Source organism: Bactrocera oleae, chromosome 6 (assembly GCF_042242935.1).
Source record: "Bactrocera oleae isolate idBacOlea1 chromosome 6, idBacOlea1, whole genome shotgun sequence".
In the NCBI taxonomy this organism is placed as follows: domain Eukaryota; kingdom Metazoa; phylum Arthropoda; class Insecta; order Diptera; family Tephritidae; genus Bactrocera; species Bactrocera oleae.
In genome coordinates, this window is record NC_091540.1 from 71125479 (window position 1) to 71151513 (window position 26035).

At 33.5% G+C, this 26035-nt stretch overlaps 1 protein-coding gene across 8 annotated transcripts in view; it reads left to right on the forward strand.

Annotated features, from left to right (window-relative positions):
* Positions 1–26035, forward strand: part of LOC106623754 (band 7 protein AGAP004871) — an 82984-nt gene that overhangs the window by 51668 nt on the left and 5281 nt on the right. For all 8 annotated transcript variants that reach the window (XM_036364523.2, XM_036364522.2, XM_036364516.2 and 5 more), the window contains 5 exons: positions 1428–1537; positions 2052–2124; positions 4019–4101; positions 15752–15955; positions 24175–24230. In XM_036364523.2, the coding sequence (XP_036220416.1) occupies positions 1428–1537; positions 2052–2124; positions 4019–4101; positions 15752–15955; positions 24175–24230 (526 nt within the window). The remainder of the gene's footprint in view (positions 1–1427; positions 1538–2051; positions 2125–4018; positions 4102–15751; positions 15956–24174; positions 24231–26035) is intronic.

Below are 26035 nucleotides of genomic sequence, written 5' to 3' on the forward strand. Positions count from 1 at the left end.
TTTTCTTAAAAAGTACAAACATCAGCTAAATTTAGAAAAATTATTGTTTAATATAGAAAAAATACTTATGATGTTCGTGATTATTTGGCTACTGGAAAGTATTTTTAAGTCTCCAGCAATAATCTGTTAGCATTCCTGCGCTCCATTTCCTTTGACAGCGCTTCTCCATTAAGGAAATGTATCGATGGAACCTCTCGCCTTGTTAATCACTCAGAGCACCCAATTTTACCGGAAAGTAATCCAGATGGGAGTACAGCATATGTATTTTTAAGGACATATTACACCCCAAAGCTTTATATGACATTATAAATTCAATTATTAAGTCTTTGCAATTTACCGATTTATGGTTTCCTAAGAAACTTTGGATAACGTTCACAAAACATCTCTAGGTGAATTTTTCCTGATCATTCGTTTTTCTTCAAACCTCTTATCTTTTATCATTTGCCGTATTTGTGGACCTACTTATATTCCCTCTTTAATATTTGTTTCACTGAGTTTGGGGAATTTCTCTTTATATCTACATATACAATGCCATCTCTAAGCATAGCTTTTAGAATTTTTTTTATCAGTTGTTTAAAAACCAAGAGATCAGAAATTAATATATACCTGTCACAAAAAGACTAGACGTAATACGTGAGGGTATGCCAACATAAACAAAAATCATCACAAAATTTGTATGACAAAAACAATGTTTACCAGAGTACTTTTTGTTACTTGTTACATTAATTATTTTTGATGATTTCGAGTAAAACTTAATCATTGTCATTGTGCTTAAAGCGAGATTTGACTGATTGCGATAAACGGCAACATAGTTATTGCCTCATTCCACAATTTTTTTAGCTTGTGGATTATCCATAATCCATTTTAATTATGTGCTGATTATATGTGTACTAAATGAGGTTGTTAAATGCTTAATTAAAGTAGTTAAATACAATTTATTTTATTTAAGGTTAAGGCGTCTTGGTAGTTTCGCTCTAAAATTTGAATATCGAATTTATACGATTATTAAAACCTTGGATTAAGAGCGAATTTCGCATATCGCATTCGCTTTTTACGCATACATTTCACTACATTTTTATAGATATAGGCATAATTATTTGAAACTGCGGTCACAAGCAATAACAGCTTAAGAGGTTTAACAAAATTTTGAGAAAAAACACACTGTATAATTAGCAGTTATTTCACATTGTGCTACTACTCGTACTACCAACTGTGTGGCAAAAAGTTATAATTTTTAAGACTTTCCCAAGTATATCGTTTCATTATAAGTGTACGATAACTTTTACTGCTATCGACTTATGTTGTTATTGCTTGTGATCACCGTTATATATTAGAAACTATGTGAGTGCAGGCATTCTATGAATTTAATTGCTTTACCCCAGCCACGCAAGCGTTTAAGTAATTCTTCTTGGAATCTCATTTTATAGCCGATGAAGAAATTAGCGATAAGGCATCAACGTGTGGGAAGTTGCTGATATTCCTATCTGTTGGACTTGTCATACTCACGTTGCCGTTCAGCTTGTTCGTGTGCTTTAAGGTAAGTGCCACCACTCGCGATATATGTATATACATATGCAGGTATTGTTGCAGCACACATAACGGTGTGTGTGTGTGTGTGCTTGCAGCTGCTTTGTAATGCGCGTTAGAAGCGATATTAAGTTCAGCAACTAAGCAGATTGCATGCCACAGCCGTTAAGGCAATCAAAGTGGCATAGCAGCAAATAAATGGAATAATAAATGATTTTTACACCTTTTGAAATGGATGCATTCAGCAACGTGTAACCTGCAAGGAGCAACCAACCAGCAGGTAGCAGCCGGCAGCAGCTCTAACAATCATTTATTTTATTGCATTGCAGTTGTGCGCCGCCATTGTTCGGCTATTCGGCTGTCATTGCAACTTGCCTAACTGCTCGCACTCACATACACTCACACACAATTGCACAAGATCGTTGTCAAATAACTTTGCCATTCAGGCGCATAATTTTTCTTATTATTCTCTGCATCTGCTTCTGCTTATTCCATTTTCACTCTTTCCTCTTTTTAAATTACAGGTAGTACAGGAATATGAACGCGCCGTTATATTTCGTTTGGGCCGTCTTATGCAGGGTGGCGCCAAGGGTCCCGGTGAGTATATACACTACTTTTATTGTTGTTGGTAGATGACAGTGCACAAATGGTATCTAAGCACAAGTGGCACGAAAAATACTTGCAGTACATTTGAACTCATATGAATATGTACATATCTACTGGAATATATGATCAAGCTATATTGATATGGGAATATTATCAGGTTTAATGACGTCACAATAGATACTGATAGCGATAGAACCATTTTTGACATAATCATTTTATAAGAAATTAAATAGTTACTATATGTCGTCAGTATTATCTATAAGTATTGCCAATTTGAGAAGCATAGCATAGCACATACAGACCCAGAGCACCTCATTGTCCACCATCTGGCAAAGTAAACCCCATGAGTGCTTCCAATGCATATATATAAGGTCATCTCAAATAATAAGAATCCATTAAAGGCGTGTCTTCGCTAACCCTCATCAAAATTCATGGAGCGGCAGTGTCGATTTATCTAATGTTGCCACGAAAGTACCATAGCTCACTTAGCGAGTGTAATTTCCTACAGGGTACACATGCTACACATTTTCGAAATTGTATATGCAGTAGTGTGTGTGTGTGTGTCACATACTCGCATATTGTCATCGACAGCAGCTGCCACTGTTGCGGCTGCAGGAGCGCAATGGCAATTTGTGTTAATTGCAGCACTTGATCCAATTCTTCATCGTTTACGAGGCGGCGCGAAGCAACACAGCCAACATTCGTTTGTGGTAGTAAGTTTTGTTTGCCATTCGCTGCAACGTCACTTTGCGCGCCCGCTTAGTAGCTTGCGAGAAGCCAAGCAGACACACCCCTACACAGACATGTACATTACTACAGGCAAGATGTCACAACACCACATGGGTGTACACACACATTAACTCGGTTGCAGGGTTGCATTCAAGCGACGTTTTCATTGAGATATGTGTGTGGGTGTTGTATTTGCCGCTGCCTTGTCATGCACGCATTGCATTTATTCTCACCGCCTTTGTTGTGAAGCAAAAGTTGTTGTTGTTGTTGCTCCTGTTGCAGCTGTTACCGTCCGTGTCGAAGCTGTTAGTCGCGCTGCAAGAGCAATGTTCGCACCGCTGTGATTCTTTTTCGCGTCCTTGTTGTACTTTGTTGCCTCGGATGTTGACGCTGGTGTCGCAGGTGCAGTTGCCGGGGCTGCGTAGGTCGTTGGGAGGGCAAAGTAGTTCTCCTCAATTGGCCACAAAAGCATAAATTGTGCACATTTTAGTGTCAAATGTGTCAAATGGTAATTTTCTAAAGAAAGGTCGCAAGCAAATGCTTGAGGTTCTTACTGTTGTTGTTGCTGCTGTTGTTCGTACTTTTTCTTTGTCTAATTAATTTTAATTGCATAAATTGTACCGAACTGTTATTTTAAGGTACAAAAGCGTTTAGTTTGAGGGCAAAGGTGGGCGCTAGTTGTCCTTTATAAGCCATGATATTGCTTTTCCGATTTTAAAATTGTTTGCTGTGGAAAGTGTTACTTAGACCAGGGGTAAAAAATTTAGAATAGCAAAGAACACTGTTTATCTCGATTCCCGACAAAACTACGAGTCCTATAAAAAAAGTTATATGGCATAGTTATAGATAATGGAAAAATCTATAACTTTTGTAGTAATACCTTTTAGACATAGCCTCAACATTTAGGTGAAAATCTCAAGTAACCAAGTTTTTCGGCCTTTAAATTTTATCTTCTACAAAAATTTTTTCTCTCAAAAATGTTGTTGTAAACTTACCTTCTTATGTCAAAAATACACTGAATTTTTTAAATTAAAATATTAAGGAGGAAATCTTAGTTCCACTTCGAATCGAAAAAAATAACATCAAATAAATTTCTCATGCAATTTCTAACAATTCTTTCTTTTAAAAATAATTTTAATTTGCTGTGCGCTTTCAGGCATCTTCTTTATCTTACCATGCATTGACTCGTACGCCCGTGTGGACTTGCGTACCCGCACCTATGACGTTCCACCACAGGAGGTAAGTTCGAAAAAAGCCTTCAAACTTTGCATTCACAGCCAATGCTTTCAAAACACTGCTTTTACTGTGTTACTCAGCTGCAATTCGTTGCAATTAAAACATTTTTCGTAGGAAAAAATTAAAAGAAAATATGCAAAAGTTCACTGATTCGCCTAAAAGTAATATTTAATTAATTTTTTTTTACTGAAAATATAAAGCAAAAAAATAATTAAATATTTTTATTGCAAAGTTATGTAAACAAAAGAGTTTATTAGTAGAACATGTAGAAAGACTCATGTGCACATGCACACTTACACATATACTCGTCAACAGTTAAGTGTACACGTATAAAAGAAACATCACATCTCATGTTGAATGTTACTCATACGCCACCGGTTCCAACCAAACACATTTTTCACAACGCAAACGCTCTACTGTTAATTTTACGAAAACATCTTACATTATATTGTTCGCTGTGCTGTTGAGTTGTTTATTTTTTTTATTATTTTATTTTTCGCCTAAATATGTATATTGATTTTACTCAAGTAAATAAATTTGCAATCAAAAAATATTATTTTGCCCCACTGTTTTACTCCTTTATATAAATGAAACTTTTACATACTTTATTTATATTGAATTATTATGCAGTTTTTATGAAAAATAAGCATAAGCCGCTAGTTGCGTTCTATGAAAAAGTTGAGGTTTTTCTTAATTTATTTGATAAATTACTTTTTTTTTGTACTTTCATATGATATAATTTTATATTTTTTTGCATTTTAGTCATATTTTTGCCAACTTCTTAACTTTGTATTTTCATTGATGTCATGTTTTTTAGTTTGTTGCTACTTCGTTACTCTAGGCAACCAGCATCACCTGAAAACCACTTTTCGTTTTATTGCTTTGTTTATCAATTTTCACCCACTAATTAAATCGATATAAACACTTTTTGAATTTTCATTTATTCATGACGGTTAGCTGGTGTTTATGATATTAAATGGTTACTTTTATTGTAAATACACACACTCACAATCACACACATTCAAACAGTGCATGTCTGTGTGTTAGTTTCTGTGTTCTATTCACCACTCCCGCATTTTTGCGTCTGTTTGCATTGTCTCATATATATATATAAGTATATATATTTAAATATTTATTGTTGTTGTAAAATATACCACATTTTAAATACAAATTATGAAATTTTAATAACTTTTATTGATCATTATGATGTATTTAATTTGGACACTTGATTTTTCAATAAATTTTAATTAATTTGTGCCATTTCAAACTAACAATTTATACGTGCTTATATCTCATTAATTATTATACGTTTTGTGTTTGTATTTTTCAAATTTAACCTAAACATTTTGTTAAATTTAATGCCAGTGTAGGAATAGATACTTTTGGCCTCTACTCCAGTTCCCTCTTATTTGCGAAGTTCCTAATTGTAGCCAAAGTCCTAATCGAATAATAAATTGCAATTGTATCGTAGGAGCTGAAAACATAAGACAGTTACTGTAATAATCAATACATAATATAAAAGCCATAAATAAAAACTCATTTTGACTAAAGTTTAGGCTGAGAAAATCAAATTGTTTTAATTGAAAAGCTGTTATGTATCTTGTGTATTTAATAGTAATAATATAAACTACTGGGGTAGTAAAATATGTTTTTTGCAAATCGGTTTGTGGAAGAAACATTTTTTTTATTTAACGCCAAACTATAAAAATTTCAAACACTTCTATAGTAACTTGTTTTTGTTGTTGCATTAGAAGCTAAATGGTTCAATCGATTGGCAATTCCTGGTTCATTTAAAATAAAGCTTCCACCAAAACTAAATTCGAGCGTACAGCAAGCAACTGAATAACTATTCAATTTCAGAAAATGTTTACAAAGTGCCAGCAAATTGTCTGTGCTCTTGAAGGGAGATCTATTAATCACAGTAACAGTTTACCAGTCTTAAATAATATGTTAGAAAGTCAGATTTATAAACTTTTTTCCCTCTCAAAATGATTCAAATAAATACAATGGCTTAACAATAATCTGGAATATACTATTGTATATACCTACCATATATACCACTTCTTAGGGCATGAATCTGTGTCTTTCACACGAGCGCCAGACAAACTTATTTATCTTTCCGTTGAAATCATGAAAAGGTAATAAATTTTAATTTTATTTTATTTATCAACTTTTCATTGTAAATAACCTTTTATATGTATGTTACATTTTCACCATCATATATGTTAAATATTGCGTTTTCACTTACTAATCTTAAATATCTATATACCACCGTATATTGCATATTGTTATCTCTACTTCTTACTCTTCCACTATTTTTTAATAAATCTAAATATCGAATCCTCAAATCCACTAAATGTGTTGCTGCAACTGCGTTTTTAACCGTTATTGCTTACTTACATACATACATACGACACATAGAAGTATGCTTTAAGTTGGTTTCCCTCGTTCCCCTCTCCACTTGGTTACATATGTACAATATATGCTCGCATACACTTAAATTGTTGAAGTTTTCCCACTTCTCCAGCAAAAGATAAAAATGATTTAAAAAACGCGTCGTAAACGAATATTGTTTTTGAATTTGCCTTATCTGTTTTTGTTATAGTTTTTGTTGTTGACCACATTACAAACAGACAAAACGAAAAAAACGAGTGTTGAATCTTTATGTTGCATATATGCCTGCAACGCGTTATTGAGCTCATACACATGTACATACGTGTGTGTGAGCTTGTTTGTGTGAATGTGTGTGCATGGAAAAAACAAAACGGATGCACAAATGAAATCTGTAACGAAATTCCGAAGCAAATAAAAACGAAGCGAAGATTAATAAAAGATGAAAGAAAACCAAAACAAAAACAAAAACACCATACAACGCCACGTAGTGAGCGAAAAAAGCTCAGTATTTTTGTATTGACAAATGTTGCCACAGCCACACACTTCCACGCTGCCATCAGGCGCAGTCAAAGTAAACAAGTCAAGGCGGGACAGCAACAGCAGCATCGCTGATTACAAGAAGAAATTTCCTTCTTTTGCGCTGCACTTTTTGTTGTTGCTGCTATTTTCAACACATGGAGCTGGCGCTTGCATCTGGTCGCGTAAATCTGTGCGAAAGTATCTGCTGGCAACTCGCAGTCAAATGGCAGCGTCGAAGCAACATTTTCGCCTGAGACAAAAACGGGCACGAAAACTTTAAGAGAAAATAATCGCCAACAATAAAAAAGTAAAATGTATGCTCACCAACACTTAACTGTCTTGTATATAGACATATGTATGCACTTCTTCGAAACTAAGCGATTTACGAAAAAGCTAAATCCAGTCAAATTCTCAACTAGTGTTGGGAATAGTTGATGTGGTAGGGCGCTCAAACTTATGCGGCCTCCAAATCGGTATCGGCACAGCACCATGGTGCAGCGACATATTTTTCACAGTCACTGTTATGAAGGATGGTGGGCAGCAAAAATGAAAGCATGCAATAAATGCCACGAAGTATGCTATAAAAACAGTAGCGACACTGAGTGTCAAAAGTAGGTGCACAATGAGAATTAATTGTAAGGAAGATATTGTTTTAAATCCCTTGGATTGAAGAAATATTAAAAAAAAATTATATCAGAAAAATGTATAAGATAAATCAAGACAAAAACTTATTTAAAAACCAAAATTTTCAAGATTGGAGAACAAAAATATAAGATTTATTTATAACATTACACACATTACTTACAATTTGGAATTGTCATATGTTATATAAAGCTTACATAAGTTCCCAATAATTTTTTGATATGTAAATACACTATACAACACTATTTCATATTCTTTGAGAAAATAATATGAAAATAGAATTTGAATTTGAATTTGTGCACTTGCTTTTGACGGCCATTATACTCGTTCTGGCTTTTGCTGGCACTTTGCGATAAGCGAATGTATGAAAAACAACATTAAGTACACGTTTTTGCTGAAGTTTCTGTTTTCGAATTCTTCCATTTTTTAATGCGTTAAAATTTCTTTCGCCCCTTTATCATTTCCCTTTGAATTGTTGCTCTCCCTTAGTTAGTATCGAACACGTTGTTTTAATGCTACGACACAGTTTTTATCCCCGCCAGCATAAATTTAGCAGAAACCAAACCAAATTTATCAAATACACTCATTTGCTGTTGTTTTACGTATGATATATATAGCAAAAAAATGATTGAATATGAAAAAATAATAGCCATAATAATAATAATACATATTACAATTTGCATAGTAATTCTCAGACTCACTTAGTGTTAGTCACACTTAGCTGAAACATGAAAATATCAAGACGAAATGAAAATGAAAATGAAATGAAGACAAAATCATATGAATGAAATTGGCTATGAAATTGAAGTCGAATTCTATATTATGTTGGTCATAATGCTAACATCTTAGGATTTATATATACCTAAATATAGTATAACATTTATTAATTTAATATTTATGTATAAAGCTCCAATCGATTTCGGATTCTCGCTTCAAATCAAGACAATTCCAAAGTCCAAATTCATATCAGTTTACTTTCTCAAAATTATTTCAAATTACATTTAACCCAAATTTGTTTAAAGTATTTTAAGTGATAACGCTTTGGCGCTGGTTATAACGGTACACTATATAATCGCGCCTTTGTCGAGCTTTAAGCTAAGTACACTTTGAAGATATTTAATTATTTGTAGGAAAATATCAAATAGCAAAATATAAATACATACATACTTGTATGAATGCAATATATATAAATTAGTATTTGTAATTTGATTATGTTATTTATAAACAAGTATGTCTACTAAAATAGGTTAGCTGATTTTCGGGTCGCGCGTTTTGGGTATTTTACTTATTGACCAAGCTCGACGCTTTTTTTTTTCATTTCGATTATGGATTCTAAGACTTTGAAAAGCGCATAAAGTTTTATAAACATGGGCGCGCAGCATATACTTGTATGCTCATTCTTGAAAGAGACAGCAAGTGAGCGAAGTGTTTTGTTGTTGTGTTGCGTATTTTATTCTGCACATGTTGTATGTTAAAAAACTTAGAAATTAAGTGCAAAACAATATTTATTCAATCAAAAAATAAATAAATTAATTAATTAATAAATTAACTTAAAAATTATGCTGAACGTTCAGAAAAACTAGAAAGAAAAAATATTGATTACTTATTAACATAAATAATTCTACTTTTAATTCCCACCAATCCCCAAATTTATTATGCTTTTTTACTGCAGTAGTTTACTTTATAACTTAAAGGAATCAATTAAGCCCATAGCTATGGAACCGTTCATTAAAAAACCTACAAAGGTCTAACGGAATTGTTAAAAGCCGACAAATACCATACATATTTTTATATACTTAAATGACGTTCTTTCGATACATAAACGTCCAGCATATTTTTTTTTACGATTATTCGATGTTTATGGAATAAGTGTTTTCTTTGCCAAATTCAAATTGGTGAATTTTCGGAATAATTTTATAAAAACAAAGGTATCTAATATAGAATTCGACAACAAAAGCTAAGAAAAAATTGAGAACAAAACATTAAAATAACAAAACATTTTAGACTAGCAGACACGAGTTAATAAAATGCCACTCCTCATCTTACCAACCCACATAACGTTTAATGTATGATAAGTGCAAGTATTACTTAAACATGCGATTACATATAATTACTAACAAAATGCATACTTCATTGTATGCATTACCTGTTTAATTATTATCTATTTTTATGATTTTGAAACAGAAAATTTTTTTAGCGAAGTGATTTGTTTATCGAAATACTCGTACATACATACATATCTATGTAATTCACTGCACTGATTTAACTTCCCCCTCCCCCTGATTAAAAGTTCAATTTTTGAGAGCATGCTATTTCCATAAATATAAATGTCTATTCTAATTAAAAACAAAACAAAAAGCTATCTGTTTTTACTCAACTTTCACATAAATTACTGTTAGTCAATCATTAACAATTTATTTCTACCAAGAACGCAGAATTTACAAAACCTCAAACAATGCATAACATAATTAAGTTGCAAAAAAAATATAATTACTTAACTTTAGTTGCACACTAAGGAAACCATTCACAACTCTCATATATGTATACTAAATTCAAAAATTTTGAAAAGAAAAATATTTGGAGAATGTTAAAATTGATTGGCTAGAGCCTCATTGATAAGAGAACAAAAATTAATTCATTACTAACACACACTTTCACATCACGTGAATAATCATTACATTGTGAGGATTACTTTGACATGTAATTTGAATGACGAAGTGTGAACACAAATGAGAAATGAAACAGAAAATTGAAAATGAAAATGAAAATTATATTGCCAACTTATTACAAATTTATTAATCGATTTTTATCGCTTCCTCTGATTCGTTTGAGCACAAGCGAGGGATAACAGACCGCCACCAGTATAGAAGCAAACCTATGTCGAGTTCATCAATATGTGTTTGCGTGGTTTAGGCTGTTAAATGGGAAAGGGTTCGCATGTTCTCCGAAATTAAATGAAATAAATCAATTAATTTACTAACAAATACATAGAGTATATTCAAAATATATATGTATATGTATGTTGCAAAAAATAAAAAATAAAAACTCAAGCATTTTGCCCGCCGATCAGTAACACCTACATACATTATAACATATACACAGACAATATCTACACTTATTAGGCGACAGCTAGTCGGTGATTATACTATTGTAGTACCATTAATAAATAGATTAATACGAGTACCTATGTATTTAGTAGCCAATATATACAGATTTATTTATGTAATGCAGATTATTGCCGAGTAAAGCGTAGATTACCTGAGGCAAAACTCATACTTATTAGAATAACTACTAAATTATCATACCGATGTAACTATATAAGAATATAAATATATATACAAATATTTACTAAGGCTTAGAAACAAACAAGCAGCCATTAATAGATATGTATATGAAATATGATAATAAATAATCAACACCTATAAATAGTGATAGAATTATATACATATTTAGTTAACAACTATATAAATACATACAGGTTAAATATTCCTCAATCAAAATAAAATAATACTTATATAAGCTAATTATAAAGATATATCCAACTAATATATAGATATCGAATTATATAAATATACTTGTATATATGTAAACTGTGTATGTATACACTTAATTCATATTACTTCTGCTCCAACAACCTTTGTAAAGAGGACTCCCCGGCGTACCAACCCAGTAGACCTATATATAATATGTGCATAAAAAGAAAGCTCTGTAAGATCGTTTGGCGATCGCAGCTAGTCTACACTACATACCTATATATCTACCAAAAACAGTATATAATCAAACACAATTCTAATTACATACATACAGATATTCTCATTTGATTTGGATTATATACATACATGCATATTTTCGTTGAAATGTGAATAAAGCTGGTTGACTCCGGAAGACTGTGCAAATTGTAATAAAGTTAACCATAATATCAAATAACTAAATAATAATGAACCCATTAGTTAGGTATTGCATACACATATGTATAATGTATGTATGTATGTGTATGTAATGTACAAATGTGTAACACTCCAGTGTGGCACAGTACAGTACAGTTGTATGTGAACATATGTACCCAAGTGTGTGATCAAATTGCACTCCATCCGTCTCTTTAGTTGAGAATGATTTTTCCTTCTTTTTGCGTTTCTGTTTCGATCATTTCTTTAATTCATTTCAATTTCGATTTATTTCACTCTTGTTTTAACACAACACACATTATCAACTTATTTATATACTTACATATGTATTTTTTGTACGAAACCTGAGCATTCTTCTTATACTTTTACACTCTTGTTCTCTTTTTTGTACATATTATATTATATATATGTATATGTAATTAAACTTATTTCGTCTTGATTTACACTTTTTTATCTACATGACATTTAAAGAGAAAATAATGTTTACACCAGTTAGACGTTTTTCTGGGTGTAAGAGAGCCTTAGACAGCTATCTCTCAACGATATTCTATGTAAACCGCTATAAACACACGCCATATATGTAGGTATAATACATGATTACATAGATTTAAAAATAAAAGCGTTGGAGAGTAGCGAATCGAACAACCTATACCAGATGTTGAATCAAATGACCAGCACTTATGGTGCACGATTGTGTTATTATGTCCTTTCACACATAGGCAAATTTCTATGCTAAAGAAATTTTTCTTTTCGTCATAAGAAAAATTTTAGTGACCTCGGTTTCCAGGCTTCCTTTTTCTATTCCTCATTTCCCGTCTTTTCTATTGAAAATAAACAAAAAAATGTTTGTATTTCCATTTTTGAGGGAAATTTGTCATATAAGCCATTTACTACTGATCTAATATGTATAGGCAGAACAAAACTTGGGTGCATTAAAGATAGCGGTTCAACCACTTTTATGAGGTTAAAATGTGTAGATTATAAAGACAGAAAATTTTTGGAAAAATTTTTTTTTTTTAACATCTAGCCCATTTACTTTTAAATTTTTTTTGGACAAGAAAAAATTTATTTTTATTTTAAACTCTTCACATTTATATGAAAATTACCGAATTTGACGGTTTTTGACTCAAAATTTATTTTAACGCTTAAGGAAAGCATGTTGTCGTTTAAGACATTTTTTTAAAACTCCAATAATGGCCACAAATATTTTTTTTAAGTTGATAACTTTTAAGTTCTAGAACACTTATCAAAAAATCTATTTCTAGATGTTTAAAAATTTCTTTTGTTTTTATAATCTACAAATTTCACCCTCAGGCTAAGCAACAAAAAAATAATTTTTTTCGCTTCCACACTAGCGCATATTCTCTTGTACAAATTCAGCTAGCTAACTTTGTTTTTGCACACAAAGGAAGAGAGCAGAGCAGTGGGGAATCGAAGACAGCTAATAATATTACATACATTTCCGAGTGAACTAAAAACTACTTCGCTTAATTGAAATCAAATTCAGTAATCCTTGTAGACTAGTCTATGAGTAAGAAAGCCTGAGTAAAAAAGCCTTAAGGGCTACTACTAATAGGCTCATTAATGTTGTTTCGTGGCTTAATACGGACCTTCAGTTCCACAAACACACAAGTTTCTTCTTATGTTCTTGCATCTAAGAATAACCTGGTAAAAGTAAAACAACATTGTGTATATGATTTTACAAGGCGTGTTCAAAAAATAACGGCAATTTTAAAATCTAAATTTCAACTCGTATATCTTCCCAGAGGTCAATCCAAACTACGAACCTGCCGAATTACAGGTGGTTGCATGTACCGTTGGTTTTAAAGTACTGATCATTGAAAAATATAACATTTTTTTTCTCCTCGCTAATAACCGACGAGTTCCGATTCATTTAAAACATGCTTAAATACTTTTATATATTTAAACGCAAGCCATAGCCAAAGAGATGAGGACTTCGCTTGGCAGTTCGGTCTCTCCCAAACTTTAAGCGAAATTTTTTTGTGTTCGAAAACTCAAGCACAAATGATTGATGTTAAGCATGTGAAAATGTTTTTGAGTGGAAGTTTTATCCTTGATGTGCTTATTAAACACAAATGTGATTTTACTGAGTCAATAACCGTACTTCAGTTTTTTCTTAATTTCGAAAATTCTGAAAGCGATATTCGATGCTGCTAACACGAAAGTGTTTTAATAAGACCTTTACTTCTCAACTGTTTGTTGCATTGGATGTCGAAAGCAAGTTCTAAAAAAACTTGTTCTGGTAAAAAATGTTTTTCAAGTCAAAAAACCGGTGGTGGGTTCAGTTGAGAGGTTTCCTAACTCGATGTCCACGACTATCAATTACACCATTAAATCTGTCATACAAGCATAATGTCCAATATCAAATGTGTATCCTCCACTCATATAGAGCATTTCACCGATTTAATTTGCGTGCATTTCCCTTATCACTGGAATAATTTATTTTTCACCACAAAATCGATCACATTCCATTCACTAGCAAAAGCTCATTTTAGAAGATGTATGGCAATTGCAAAAGCGCTCGGACTCACAAACGCACAACAGGAGCACAACTTGTACAGACCATAATTATTAAGTAAATATACACAAAGGCTTAATTATGTGCATAAATCTACTGCCAACTTTGTGCCTTAAATTAAGTTCAAAATGGAGGCACATATGCACACACACACTAAAATGACGCAGGCACATGTATTAAGCAGCGAGTGTCCTTGTCGCCGGTAGCAAGTGACGCTGCGGTGTGGTAACACTGTTCGCAGCAAATAAATAAATAGGCGGTTGCATAAGTATGTATTATAGGATATAGCGTAGATTTAACTGTACGTATTCACTTATGTAGTTGTATGTATGTATGTATTCAATGTTGTGTCCTGTCATTGCTTTTCGCATTTCGCACCACAATTCACGTCATTCTTCGCGAAAATTAAGAAAATGCAAACAAAATCGCATTTCTCTTTCCTCACATGCAAGCGAGCGTTAAGGCGGCACAAATTTCCCATCAATCCACACACACACGCGCATGACTGCAAGTATTTCTTAAATATGTGTGTGTGTATGAAAAGGTGTAAAGGAAAATACAGTCGCAAATTATAGTGAAAATGAAGATGAAAATGCGCACGCAACTCACCAAAATGCAATAAACATTATGCTCTGAACACAAAGACGACGGTACAACACGACTGCACGACAAGACTGCACGACAGCGAAATTTTGTGGTCGGCAAATGTCGTCCTGAAGCTTGCTTCTTGAACATTTTGCAGACGGCAGCGACATATCAAACAGCTGATGCACAGAATTTCGTTGTTGCCCTACTAAAACCTTTCACTTCAATGAAATTTAAATGTTTTGTTCAAAGTGACATTTTTTGTCCAAAAAAAAAAAAAGTAAATTGGTCGAGTCATTGTTTTATATTATCAGTTGTTATTACAAATAATATATCAGTGCTATTTTATGCTTCTGTTGGCAAAATCACATTAGATTTCTTAGAGCTGTGAATAGTTTCACATTTTACATACGAGTATTAGTGGCAATACTACAGCTGCCCATTGTCGTCGGCAAAATTAGAACTGGTTTTAATTTAGCGACAGCGCCAACTGCAAGGCTTCTGCCGTGAAGTCGTGTTGCTGTCTAAATAACTGTGCACATTAGAACGTGTGGATTTTAATTTTTACAGATGCTGCATGTCGTCGCTTGTCGTCGTCTATGTGTTCAGCACTTTAGTCATACGTACATACATACATACATACTCGTAGGGTAGGTTATGCTTAGTACATAGGTTATCTTTATATGCACAAGTAGTGCCGCTATGTATGTATGTAGCTGACTTTGTGACTTTGTGTCAGGGAAACCATCACCAACAGAAAGCGCCAACGACACTTGCTTATTTCTTTGTATGTTTGTATGTATTTGCGTAATTGAAAAGCTCACATTGAACTCACAAATGAAAAATGCGTTGAAAATTCACAAAAATCATATATTAGAAAATTCCGCTTTGATTGCTAAAATTACGCATACAAACAAATAAGCTAACAGCAGACAAACAAACAAAAGCTTAAGCAATCACATATATGAAATAAGAAATTAGAGATTAGAGAAAACAAATCTAAGCAAAGCAAAGCACAAACGAAGCTAGAAACAAACAACCATACAAAACCCACCACTGCACTTTGTAGGTTCTGACAAAGGACAGTGTCACCGTGTCGGTGGATGCAGTGGTTTACTATCGCGTTTCCAATGCGACAGTTTCTATAGCGAACGTGGAGAACGCTCACCATTCGACCAGACTTTTGGCGCAGACTACTCTACGAAACACAATGGGAACTCGGCATTTGCATGAGATACTCAGCGAGCGAATGACAATTTCCGGCACAATGCAGGTGAGTCACACCTAACGTTCACCTTTTTGTTTTTGGTTTTCGGTTTTTGTTTTACAGCGTACGCAAATCACCAACACCATCACCATCAGCATCAACGTCAAAGTTTCAGTTTCAGTGGTTTAGTGTCAGCATCACTGTCGCTCACCTCTCACCCGATTACACACACCCACATATAGGTATATCAACCGTTACATTTCTCCTACATGTGTTGGCAGCTCGGCACTGGCGTATGCCGCACATGTGCTTCCACCTTTATGAAGTCATCAAGACGGAGAGGGAAGGGCAATAACGGCGTCGGCGGCAGAGGCTAATGGAGCGTAAACGTGATGTGTGGAGCGCCAATGCAAATCATCGGAGGTTGCAAACTGCAGTCGCTTAGTTTATAGTTCTGTGGTTTTTACTTTGATTGTATGAAGAGCGAATGTCAGACGAGGGTTTCGGGTAAAGGAGCATAAATGGCAGCGTGAGTAAAGCAGCTGAAGAAGTAGTACTACAGGAGCCTCAAATAAATATGTGTTTATCTGGGGCTGCCCTATAAGGAAATCGCACGATCACAAGCTGGTTATATTTTAAATTTTTGGTAAAAGTTATGTAAAGTTTCGGGATTATCGAGAAGTGGTTAAAATTAAATTTCTTCAATTCTGTTTTGCGAATAGAAACATAATATTTTGTGATTTTTGAAAGGTCTTCGTCTTTACAGATCTCTTTAATACCTCTCGAGAGAACACTGTCAAGCCATGTTGTAACCTTCAATACTCTCTAACAAAAACGATAGCATTTCAGATGTTAAAGAATACTTTCTTTAAATTATATTAAGCTCTGAATCATAAGCTAATTTCTTAAACTGAGAGAGTCGATTAAAAGTAGATTCTGTTACTGTAACCAATTTTAGTATAAGGTCTTCGTACTAGGTCAGCCATTTTGGAAACACTCTTAAGACGTTTTTCAAAAAAAAAAAACTCCGGCTCGAAGTGGTAATATTAATTAAAATGTTCTCTCGGTTATTGGATTATCTCGCATTTATTGAAAACAGACTCTAACAAAATATTTTATCAACAGCTCAGATCCACCCTATAGAGTATGTGACTTCCAAACATTTCACTATGCAAATGAATTTCTTGGGGACACATTATACGAGTATATGGCTAAGGGTCGCCTATGTGCATTTCTATGCATGTATATTCATAAATAAAAGTATTTATTCGCTTGTCGTTACTGCAGCTTCCACGAATATAAAGCCTGAAAATTTCTTCAGGTGCAAAGTGTAATGCCTTTTAGTCTTGTCGTCGTTTCGCACACTTGACACAATTTTTCCTCTGCCACTGTACACGTGTGCACACAGTAACGATAGCACAACAAAAGCACACATGTAAAAAAAAGAAAATTCACTACAGATATGTAAGTGTGTGAGTACGGTGAAATAATATATGAGCCAAGTAAATTTGAAAAGAAAGTTACAACTTTATGTGTGCTTTTGAGGTTACAACAAACGCGCAGAATAAACAGAAAACTTCAAATATTTATAATTCAAAGGGAAAGGCATTTTATGAATAAGTTATCTATTCATGTGTGTCAAAACTTTCCCAATTCAAAAATAATAAACCAAGAAACTCACCTTATTCACCATATGGTGATATTAAATGAGTTTTGGGTATAACTTTAAGGTGGGCGTTTGTTGTGGGCTTGATGACATGCATACGTATTTATTAGAAATTTTGGTACAAAGTAATATCAAAATATTCAAATATGTTTTGAGATAATAGATTTTTTACTTTTGTTGGTGATTTAAGTGTGCTTGGATCTTGAAGCGAAAGTAACAATAGGCTTCAGTGGCCGGTACAATGAAAACCCGTCTACAAATTAGCAGAATTGCCGTCACGCTTGTCTTTCACACAGGCCTACACATAGGATTTTTGGAATATCTGGTAATAAAAACTTAGAAGGGTCCAAATATCGGGTACGAATAGTGAACCCATATCCCTTCTGCAAAAGGCAGGCCTGCCCTGAGAACAATCACTACATTTTTTGAATGTTAACTCCTTTACAAATGTCAGAAACATATCGACCGAAGTTCAGCATTTGACATTTAATTTAATTTCCATCGCACTGAAAGACGTTCGAACTAACGGCATTGACAACCGATGACTGTTGTCACCTGTCAACGCTGTCAGAGCTAGTCATGCAAGTCGCCAACACACCCATGTTGATTTGACGCACACAATCACAGCAGCAAAGAATACACGTAGAACAAGAATTTAACCAGCGCTGCATTCACACAACGAAGCACATGCATGCGTGTATATGTATGTGTGTTGGTGCAGCATTTTTTGCTCAGGTCGTTATCGTTGTTTATATTTACATGATGCGCTCATGCAAATAAACAGAGATGACATCTCACTTGCCATTGATGAGTTCGCATAAACAACCACCAGCTCCCCTCATCCACTTCACACATGCACATACATATACACGTACATGCGGATGTATGCACGTCCGTCCGCCGGGTCAGCTATCGACATGCCCTTCAGTTCTCAATCGTCAAGCCATTTGAAGCAATGAAGCGTGCACAAGCAATACATGCAAATAGATCAGCACACACACACTCACACATACGCGCTGGTGAAGAGATATTGCGATTTTTATGCACGACCAAAATCACGAATGCAGCGTTCAGCGCTTCGAATGCAAAGGCAAAAAGAAGATCGCAAACGCAAATCACATTAACATTAACAAATGCTGGCATACAAAGCAAACTGTGCAAACGACGCACACAAATCGAAAAGTTTGCAAAATATTGCAAAGCGCAACACACACACACAAACACCCACCAGCATTCATCCATGCTTGTGCATTTGCAAGCGCAATATACTATTTAGAGAACGGACGAGAGTGAATATAAAATAAATAAACACTTTGTTACGGACGACATTTGCATTTGCAATGCGAGATCCCTCAATGGGAATACTGTTAGAAAAGTTGCAATATAAATAAATACATGCGCTTGTTTGCTGGCTGCATAAAAATTCGAGGCGCGTGAGTTAGATTCGAACAGGCCCATTTTGGTGTACTATGTTACCAGTCGGCTGGAAATAAGTGAATTTTCGAACAGCAACAAAACTTAGTGGGAAGTTACAAGTTAAACCAACCATATCGGTGAGGTGAGGTGAGATGTGAGTTTTGAGAATTCAGTTCGGTTAAAATTTTTATATTAATGCCTGGAGCAAAGGACTGCGTTCGTTTTATACATATGTGTAACTTTGAAAGACCCTCAACCAAGCTTCTCCTCTTATTTGCGAAATATGTCTAGTCCGAAAAATGGAAAGTCTTGTCTATGTTAGAAGTACACTTTGAGACTACAGCCTTGAAATGGATATTAAATCACCAGCACATGTAATGATAATGTGTTTTACGAAGTTAGTTCACACCTTTTGTGAAACAGTTATCGGAGCGTTGAATGATGCGGCAACTCACACTGATGGCCATTTCTAAACTCATCTATGCAGCTTAACTATGTTTTGCTTGGCACTAAACTCATTGTATAAATACATAAAAACAGCGTCGGCAGAATTAGAAACCTATTCTAATCTTCAATGGCGATAGTTGGTATTTTTGGAGTTTCATTTTCACAAATATAAGTGGACCCTATGTTAAAATAAGCTGCGGATTCGAGTAATTCTTTTAAATAAGAAAATTTTAATAATATTTAGTTTGAAATATAGATCAATTTTAATTGCGACAACTACCACATCCATCAATAACACTCTTGATTATCTCAATTTTACTGGCGGGTATTTGTCTGAACAAAAAAGTTTTCTACTACATATGAATTGCATGCCTGATATATTTAAAGCCTTAAAAATGCATTGAGGTCATTTGATTAAATTGATTCTTAAATATCGTATAAAATGATAAAGCGTTGATTTGAATAACGGAATTGAATTTGATAGAAAACAAAAAACGTTTCACTTTAAATGGAAATTCGAAATTTTCCTTTTATGTAAAGTTTTTTGTTTCCGTTTACGCATTTTGCTGGCAAAAATTTAAACAAAAAGCCTTAATAAATAAAAGCATTTAGAAAACGTAATTCGAAATCTTCAAAGTAATGCAAATTAAATTTTATGTTAACTTTCAATGGAAGAAGAAACAACTTAATTCCTTAGAAATATAAAAAGTACTTGCGGCACTCGCGGACTCTCGAGGTAAAGCTATTGCTAAGCATTTTGTATAAACTTATGCAATTATAATTATTTATTTATTTTTTATGCAGTATTTTTTTTTTTGATATGAATTCATGTTTTTTTAGATTAATTCAAGTTAAACTTTTTGAGCGTGATCGATCACGATAAGAAATCAAATTTTTATTCTTTTATACAATAGAATAAATGAGAAGTTATATTGTTTACAATATTTTTATTATCTTACAATACATATCAGTTATTCAGGAATTTTGGGGTAGCTATTTACCAAAATAATAATAATATTACTAATATTATGACTCCGAATATTGAATAATTTATTTATATTAAATTCGCCTACAAATATGCAAACATTTTGCACATACTTTGTGATCGTGTTAGGTTTATTTCCGTTACGGAATTTCCTGATTCAGTCCCCACGCTCAAAGCCGGCGATAGAAGTTATGTAATAGCTTAAAAAAATATTTATTTTCGGGTTCCTATTAAGTGAAAATCGTTATTCGATTCGTAGCGAAATATGTTTTATTTTGCTACTTAAACAATATTTGTGATGAAAAAACTTCAGTGACAGGGCAGTTTGACTGAGTTTGTTCATGAATTCATATATTGTTGGCTGTGAGTCTATTCACACTATGTTGTTTGATAAGACCTTCTCCTACAACTAGATCCTTATATGGCTAATCCAGAACTTTCATTTTTCCATATATCGGATAATTGAGAATTTTTCATGGAATTTCTCTAAAACCAGATATTAAAAATATTTAAAAGGAAAGCTGTTAAAACAAAAATCAAAAACGATATTGCATGCCACCGTTGCCAATAATAATAGCAACAAATGGCGACTATTTCTATTTTCATGACATGTTTTGGCCATAAAGATGGCAAAAGTAAACTAGGCATAACAATCGAATCTAGTGTTGGAAAAAATATCAAGAACAATAATTGTACAACCGCAATAAAGAATGCCCAAACCAATGCACAACCAGAGAATGTTGAAGAGTAGAGAAGGAGCAAATGTTAAATGAAAACTTTTTGAGTACTAATTTGTAATTCCACAAGAGGGAACATCGAAAAGTATAACTTCGAAAAAGAAAAATACACCACACAATATGCGAAATGCTATAAATAGACACAACGAATATTCCTATATGAAAAATCGTTGCGCATACCTATTTAGATTTATGTTTTCAATTTCTATGATATGACAAATTTATAATCATGAAAAGCCTTCTGAATTAAAAATCTGTATTATCGGTAAAAACCCCAGAATTCATAATAAAATAAACATTTAATAGGCTAGTTTTCCAACTTATGTATGTGCGTTGAGTGAGTAATTGCTTATTGAACAAAAGATAATAATAAAACGGTGACTAAGCGGCCATGTTTCCACTTTTGTGGTGGCTTAGGTCGTAAGCGCGAAGGAGTTAAGCTCATTCCGAATACGAGCCTATACGTTCGAATCCTAAAACGAATTTTATTTAATTTTTTTATTTTATTAATTGGAGTCTAAGCATATCATAATTCAATTTCTTTAATAGCATATTTTACTTCCTGAGATAATTAAAATATATCAGGAAAATATAATATGTTCATATGTTTAGGTTTATTGAATATTTCCTTATTATGCGTATTTACACAAATGTGATAATCACACATACATTCTTAAATACACGTACGCTGATGCTTGCTTCTTCTTGCCCCGCACAAGCAATGACTTTTGTCTACGCTTTTTGCTTTTTGCGAGTTGAACGATCGCAGGCAAGGAGGGATTGGGGCGCACCGCCACATAATTATTTCAGATATATATTTTAATTATCGAATTCAGTTTGAAAACGATTATAGGTATGAATTTATTGGTATATATATATATATATATATATATATATAATATATATTATATTACGAAAATAATTCATAAATGCATCAGTATTTTTCAATACAAATCAATATATTATGAGCCCTCACTTGACACGCCTATGTGCATGGTGGCAAGCCAACGAAATAACGGCGAGTTCGCGCGGACATTGTGTTGTTGAAAAAAACCAAATGACGACTTTGCCGACAAACATACATATTTATATACATACATACAAACGAGCTCGCATACATATTGACGCCGAATTTTGCGCATTATCGCGGAGTTGACAAAATTTGTTTCAATCGACAATTTTGCGACAATGTCGATCGGCTATGTTGTCTCGTTTGTCCTTTTTGCAGTGGTTTGCTATTGAAAGTTGACTTATGCTCTTTTGAAATATTGCGATTACCAATTGGGCTGCATTTTCATAGCGTCGTATTTAGATAAAATGGGCTAAATCGAAAAACTATGAAATAATGATAATAAGTAAACATATAAAAGTACTATATGGACTGTGCTTAGAATATATAGAAGTAGTTAAAGATTTCTTATGAATGGCAATTTTATATACATTTTTTAATTTAATGCCATATATAGTGCATAATATGCAAAAATATAAATATTATTTAAACTCGCTAATAGGTCATGTTGCCAATTCTCCTTTCTGAAGTGAACATCAGACAAATTCTTCAATTTCTGATTTTTAGCAAATGTTGTGAGGCAGCAGCTTGTGGGCAACATACAAATGCGAGGGGGATGGTAGGATTTTCAGTGATACAAATTCTAAAATTGAAATTTTGCTGATTCTTCAATTTTACTGAAGACATTCAAATTCAATTTCATTCATTTTTATTTTCGCGCATTTGCGGTAGGAATTCTATATGAAAACCAAATGTGGCTTACCAGGCGCACAGAAAAAATAGCGCGGCGCAGAGTTATGAACGAACGTACTTTGCTTTGAAGCAGACGCACGTTCCTTATGAATGAATTTGTTGTCGTTGTAATATGAAATACTTAGAAAATAAGCCGCGAGTTCGCTTGAATATTATTGGTCGATGATGGTGCGTCTACGTTTTTTTGTCACTTGCGTGAGTGTTTGATTTTTTGCGAAAGACATATTGAGGGACATACATATGTACATATGTGTACATATATGCAAATATATTTGGACATGCGAATGAAGGAAGGCAATTTCAAGAATATTCACATATAGACATATAAACATTGAAGCAAGTAAACAACAATAGCTGTTTGAGTTCACAGATTAGACAAATATGTTCTAATATCATCTGTGGTGCTGCTTGTATAGCACACTTCCTTATTGCAATGAAATGTTTTGCCTAAGTTCAAATCCTATCATATTTTTATATATTATACTATTTTTTATTTTTATAACTCTTTTTTATTAAATGATATTTGAATTCTATTTTAGTATTATTTCCCCTCATTATTTATATTTTCTTGTCGGAGGACAATTACTTTCATTTTTATTATTTCAATTTTTGTTTATGCGCATATCAAAGAACATCTGCGCATATGTATGTATATACATTTTGCTTATAGAGTGGTGTAGTTCGTTGCGTAAATTGACAGCTGTGGTGACATTTTATTTTCGAACTTGCGCGTTTTCGATGTTCCTTCTTAGCAATTAACATTTTAGTACTGCTAACATTTGCTCCTTCTCTACTCATCAACATTCTCTGGCACAACCCATAACCAGCTGCCTTGCTCTCTGCTAAAACAATAAAAAAAATCTAAACAAAATATTGTCCTTGCAAATGACGTCTGCGGCAATCACACACACAACAACAACAGTCCTTCTATTGGATTTTATCGGTAAGCTAATGTTGAATGTGGGTAGCGATGTAAGGTCTGCGCTCATCTTTCAGGCTCATAAAAAAGTTGAATTTGTACAGTTTTATGACTATATGAGAGCAAAGGAGATGTCAAAAGGAAATCTGAAACTAATATTGTACCATTTGTATTTGTATTTGTCTTGTTTGCATGTCGATGGTCTAACGGTGCTTTGGGGTGTATTAATCCGCTCAATAACAACCAACAATGGCGTTTGTAAATAAACAAATAATCGCTTTGTTATCAACCACTTTCACCCGACTGCCGATTTGCCACGCAATTATGAACGAAACTTTTGCTCGGCGTTTCAGGTCCAACTAGACGAAGCCACCGATGCTTGGGGCATTAAAGTCGAGCGTGTTGAAATGTAAGTAACTGTAGATTATAAGTTAATGTTTGTGTTGAGGATGTTTTGAGTAAAAATAACATTTTAAGTAGAATTAAGTTGAAAAATTTTAAAAATTCGGGGGAAACACTAAAACGAAAACAGTTTTTTATATATGAGGAAAGTGAATTATATATTTCTAAAGCCATCAACCTATAGTCGGAGTGTCTGGCCGCCTTTGAACAGCAAAACGTTTCACCAGCACCACAGCAGATGTATTTAATATCTACTTGTAGAACTTAAAAAATAGTTTTCTTTCATAACACCAACACGTTTCATTTATTTTAATTAATAATTTTAAAAATATCTTTCGATTTCTTTATTCATGAATGAACATAACCACAACTCCATAATTAAATACCACGTGATCATGTTTGTATGTAAGTCGTTTCATTTTTGGCTGGATCAACAGTTATTAAAACTCTTAAGCTACATAATGGTTGCGGCATAATAAAAACAGGGTGCATTGCTCGCTTAATGAACTGACGGCTTTAAGCCAATTTGGCTGCAACAAAGCGCCAACATAATTAACAACAACAATGTGTGCCATTGTGCCAGAATTTCGTATGCTTCTCAGGTCCTATTTATGTGTACGAGTATGTAAGTGAAGGGATTTACTTGTTATACCTTTGTTTGCCAACAAGCACGTATGTCTGGATATTCAAGAACACACACACATTTCCACATATATGCGTCAATGTGCTGGCAAAATAAGTACATGCCGCTGCATATGTACAAGTACATATGTGTGTGTGAACGTAATTTGAGTGCCACCAAGTCAAAGGTTAACCAGCATTTAACTGCTTACACGTGTGTAGATATGTGCTGCCTTCTGTGGATAATTCAATTTCACGTCAAACGCATACACAGCAATACATTACACATATACATACAATATTTATACAGCTAGGCCAAGCAGCGTTATTCGCTACTGTTTCAACCTTTGTTTACGTTTTAATTATTTCTATTAATTTACTTAAATCGAGCGAAGCAGCCAAAGCTTATGAGAATACTTCAAGCAACGGCAGATTAGGGTTGGACATTGGGAATTTTTTATTTTTCAACTCTTCTTAATTTCTCTTTTAAATCGACATAACCTACATTGCTGCTCTATAATTGAAATAAACGTGCTGCACTGCTACACCCTAGTAGAAAATGCAATCATCAAAAATTATAAATAAATATTATAAAATCAGTTTCGAATCCAAAAGTTTCAAAACCAAATAATAGCTAAGTATGCTACTTGTATAATTACCATCAAAGCACCGTTTATTGGAAACATTGAATTCCTCCCAAATAATAATGTTACGTATACGCAATGTACAAGTATTTACCAAACGACTTGCAGCTCTAAACATAAAATATATTTGTTTTTGCAAAACCATTTAGCTGTTTAAAGCACTATAAGCATTGAATATTGAATTCTTAGCAAACAATATATATATATGTACATATGGAGAGCTACTTACGTTCCATGCAGCGAGAGCAAATAAAAAACGTCCAATAGCAGCATTGACTATATATTATATTTATATAATATATACTATTTATGTTGTTGTACCACACATACACACATAGACACATACATACGTATGTATATGGTATATTGTAGCTCTAGCTGGCGTATCTTAGGTCACGTATTTGTTTTCAATCACGTAATTGAGTATAATGACGTATTAATTTGCTTTACTGCGCCCATTTGAAAGGTATTTGTTGTAAATTTATGATGGGATAATAAACAAGAGGGTTCTCTAGTATTTTTGTTAAGCATTTAAACCCTTTTGCAT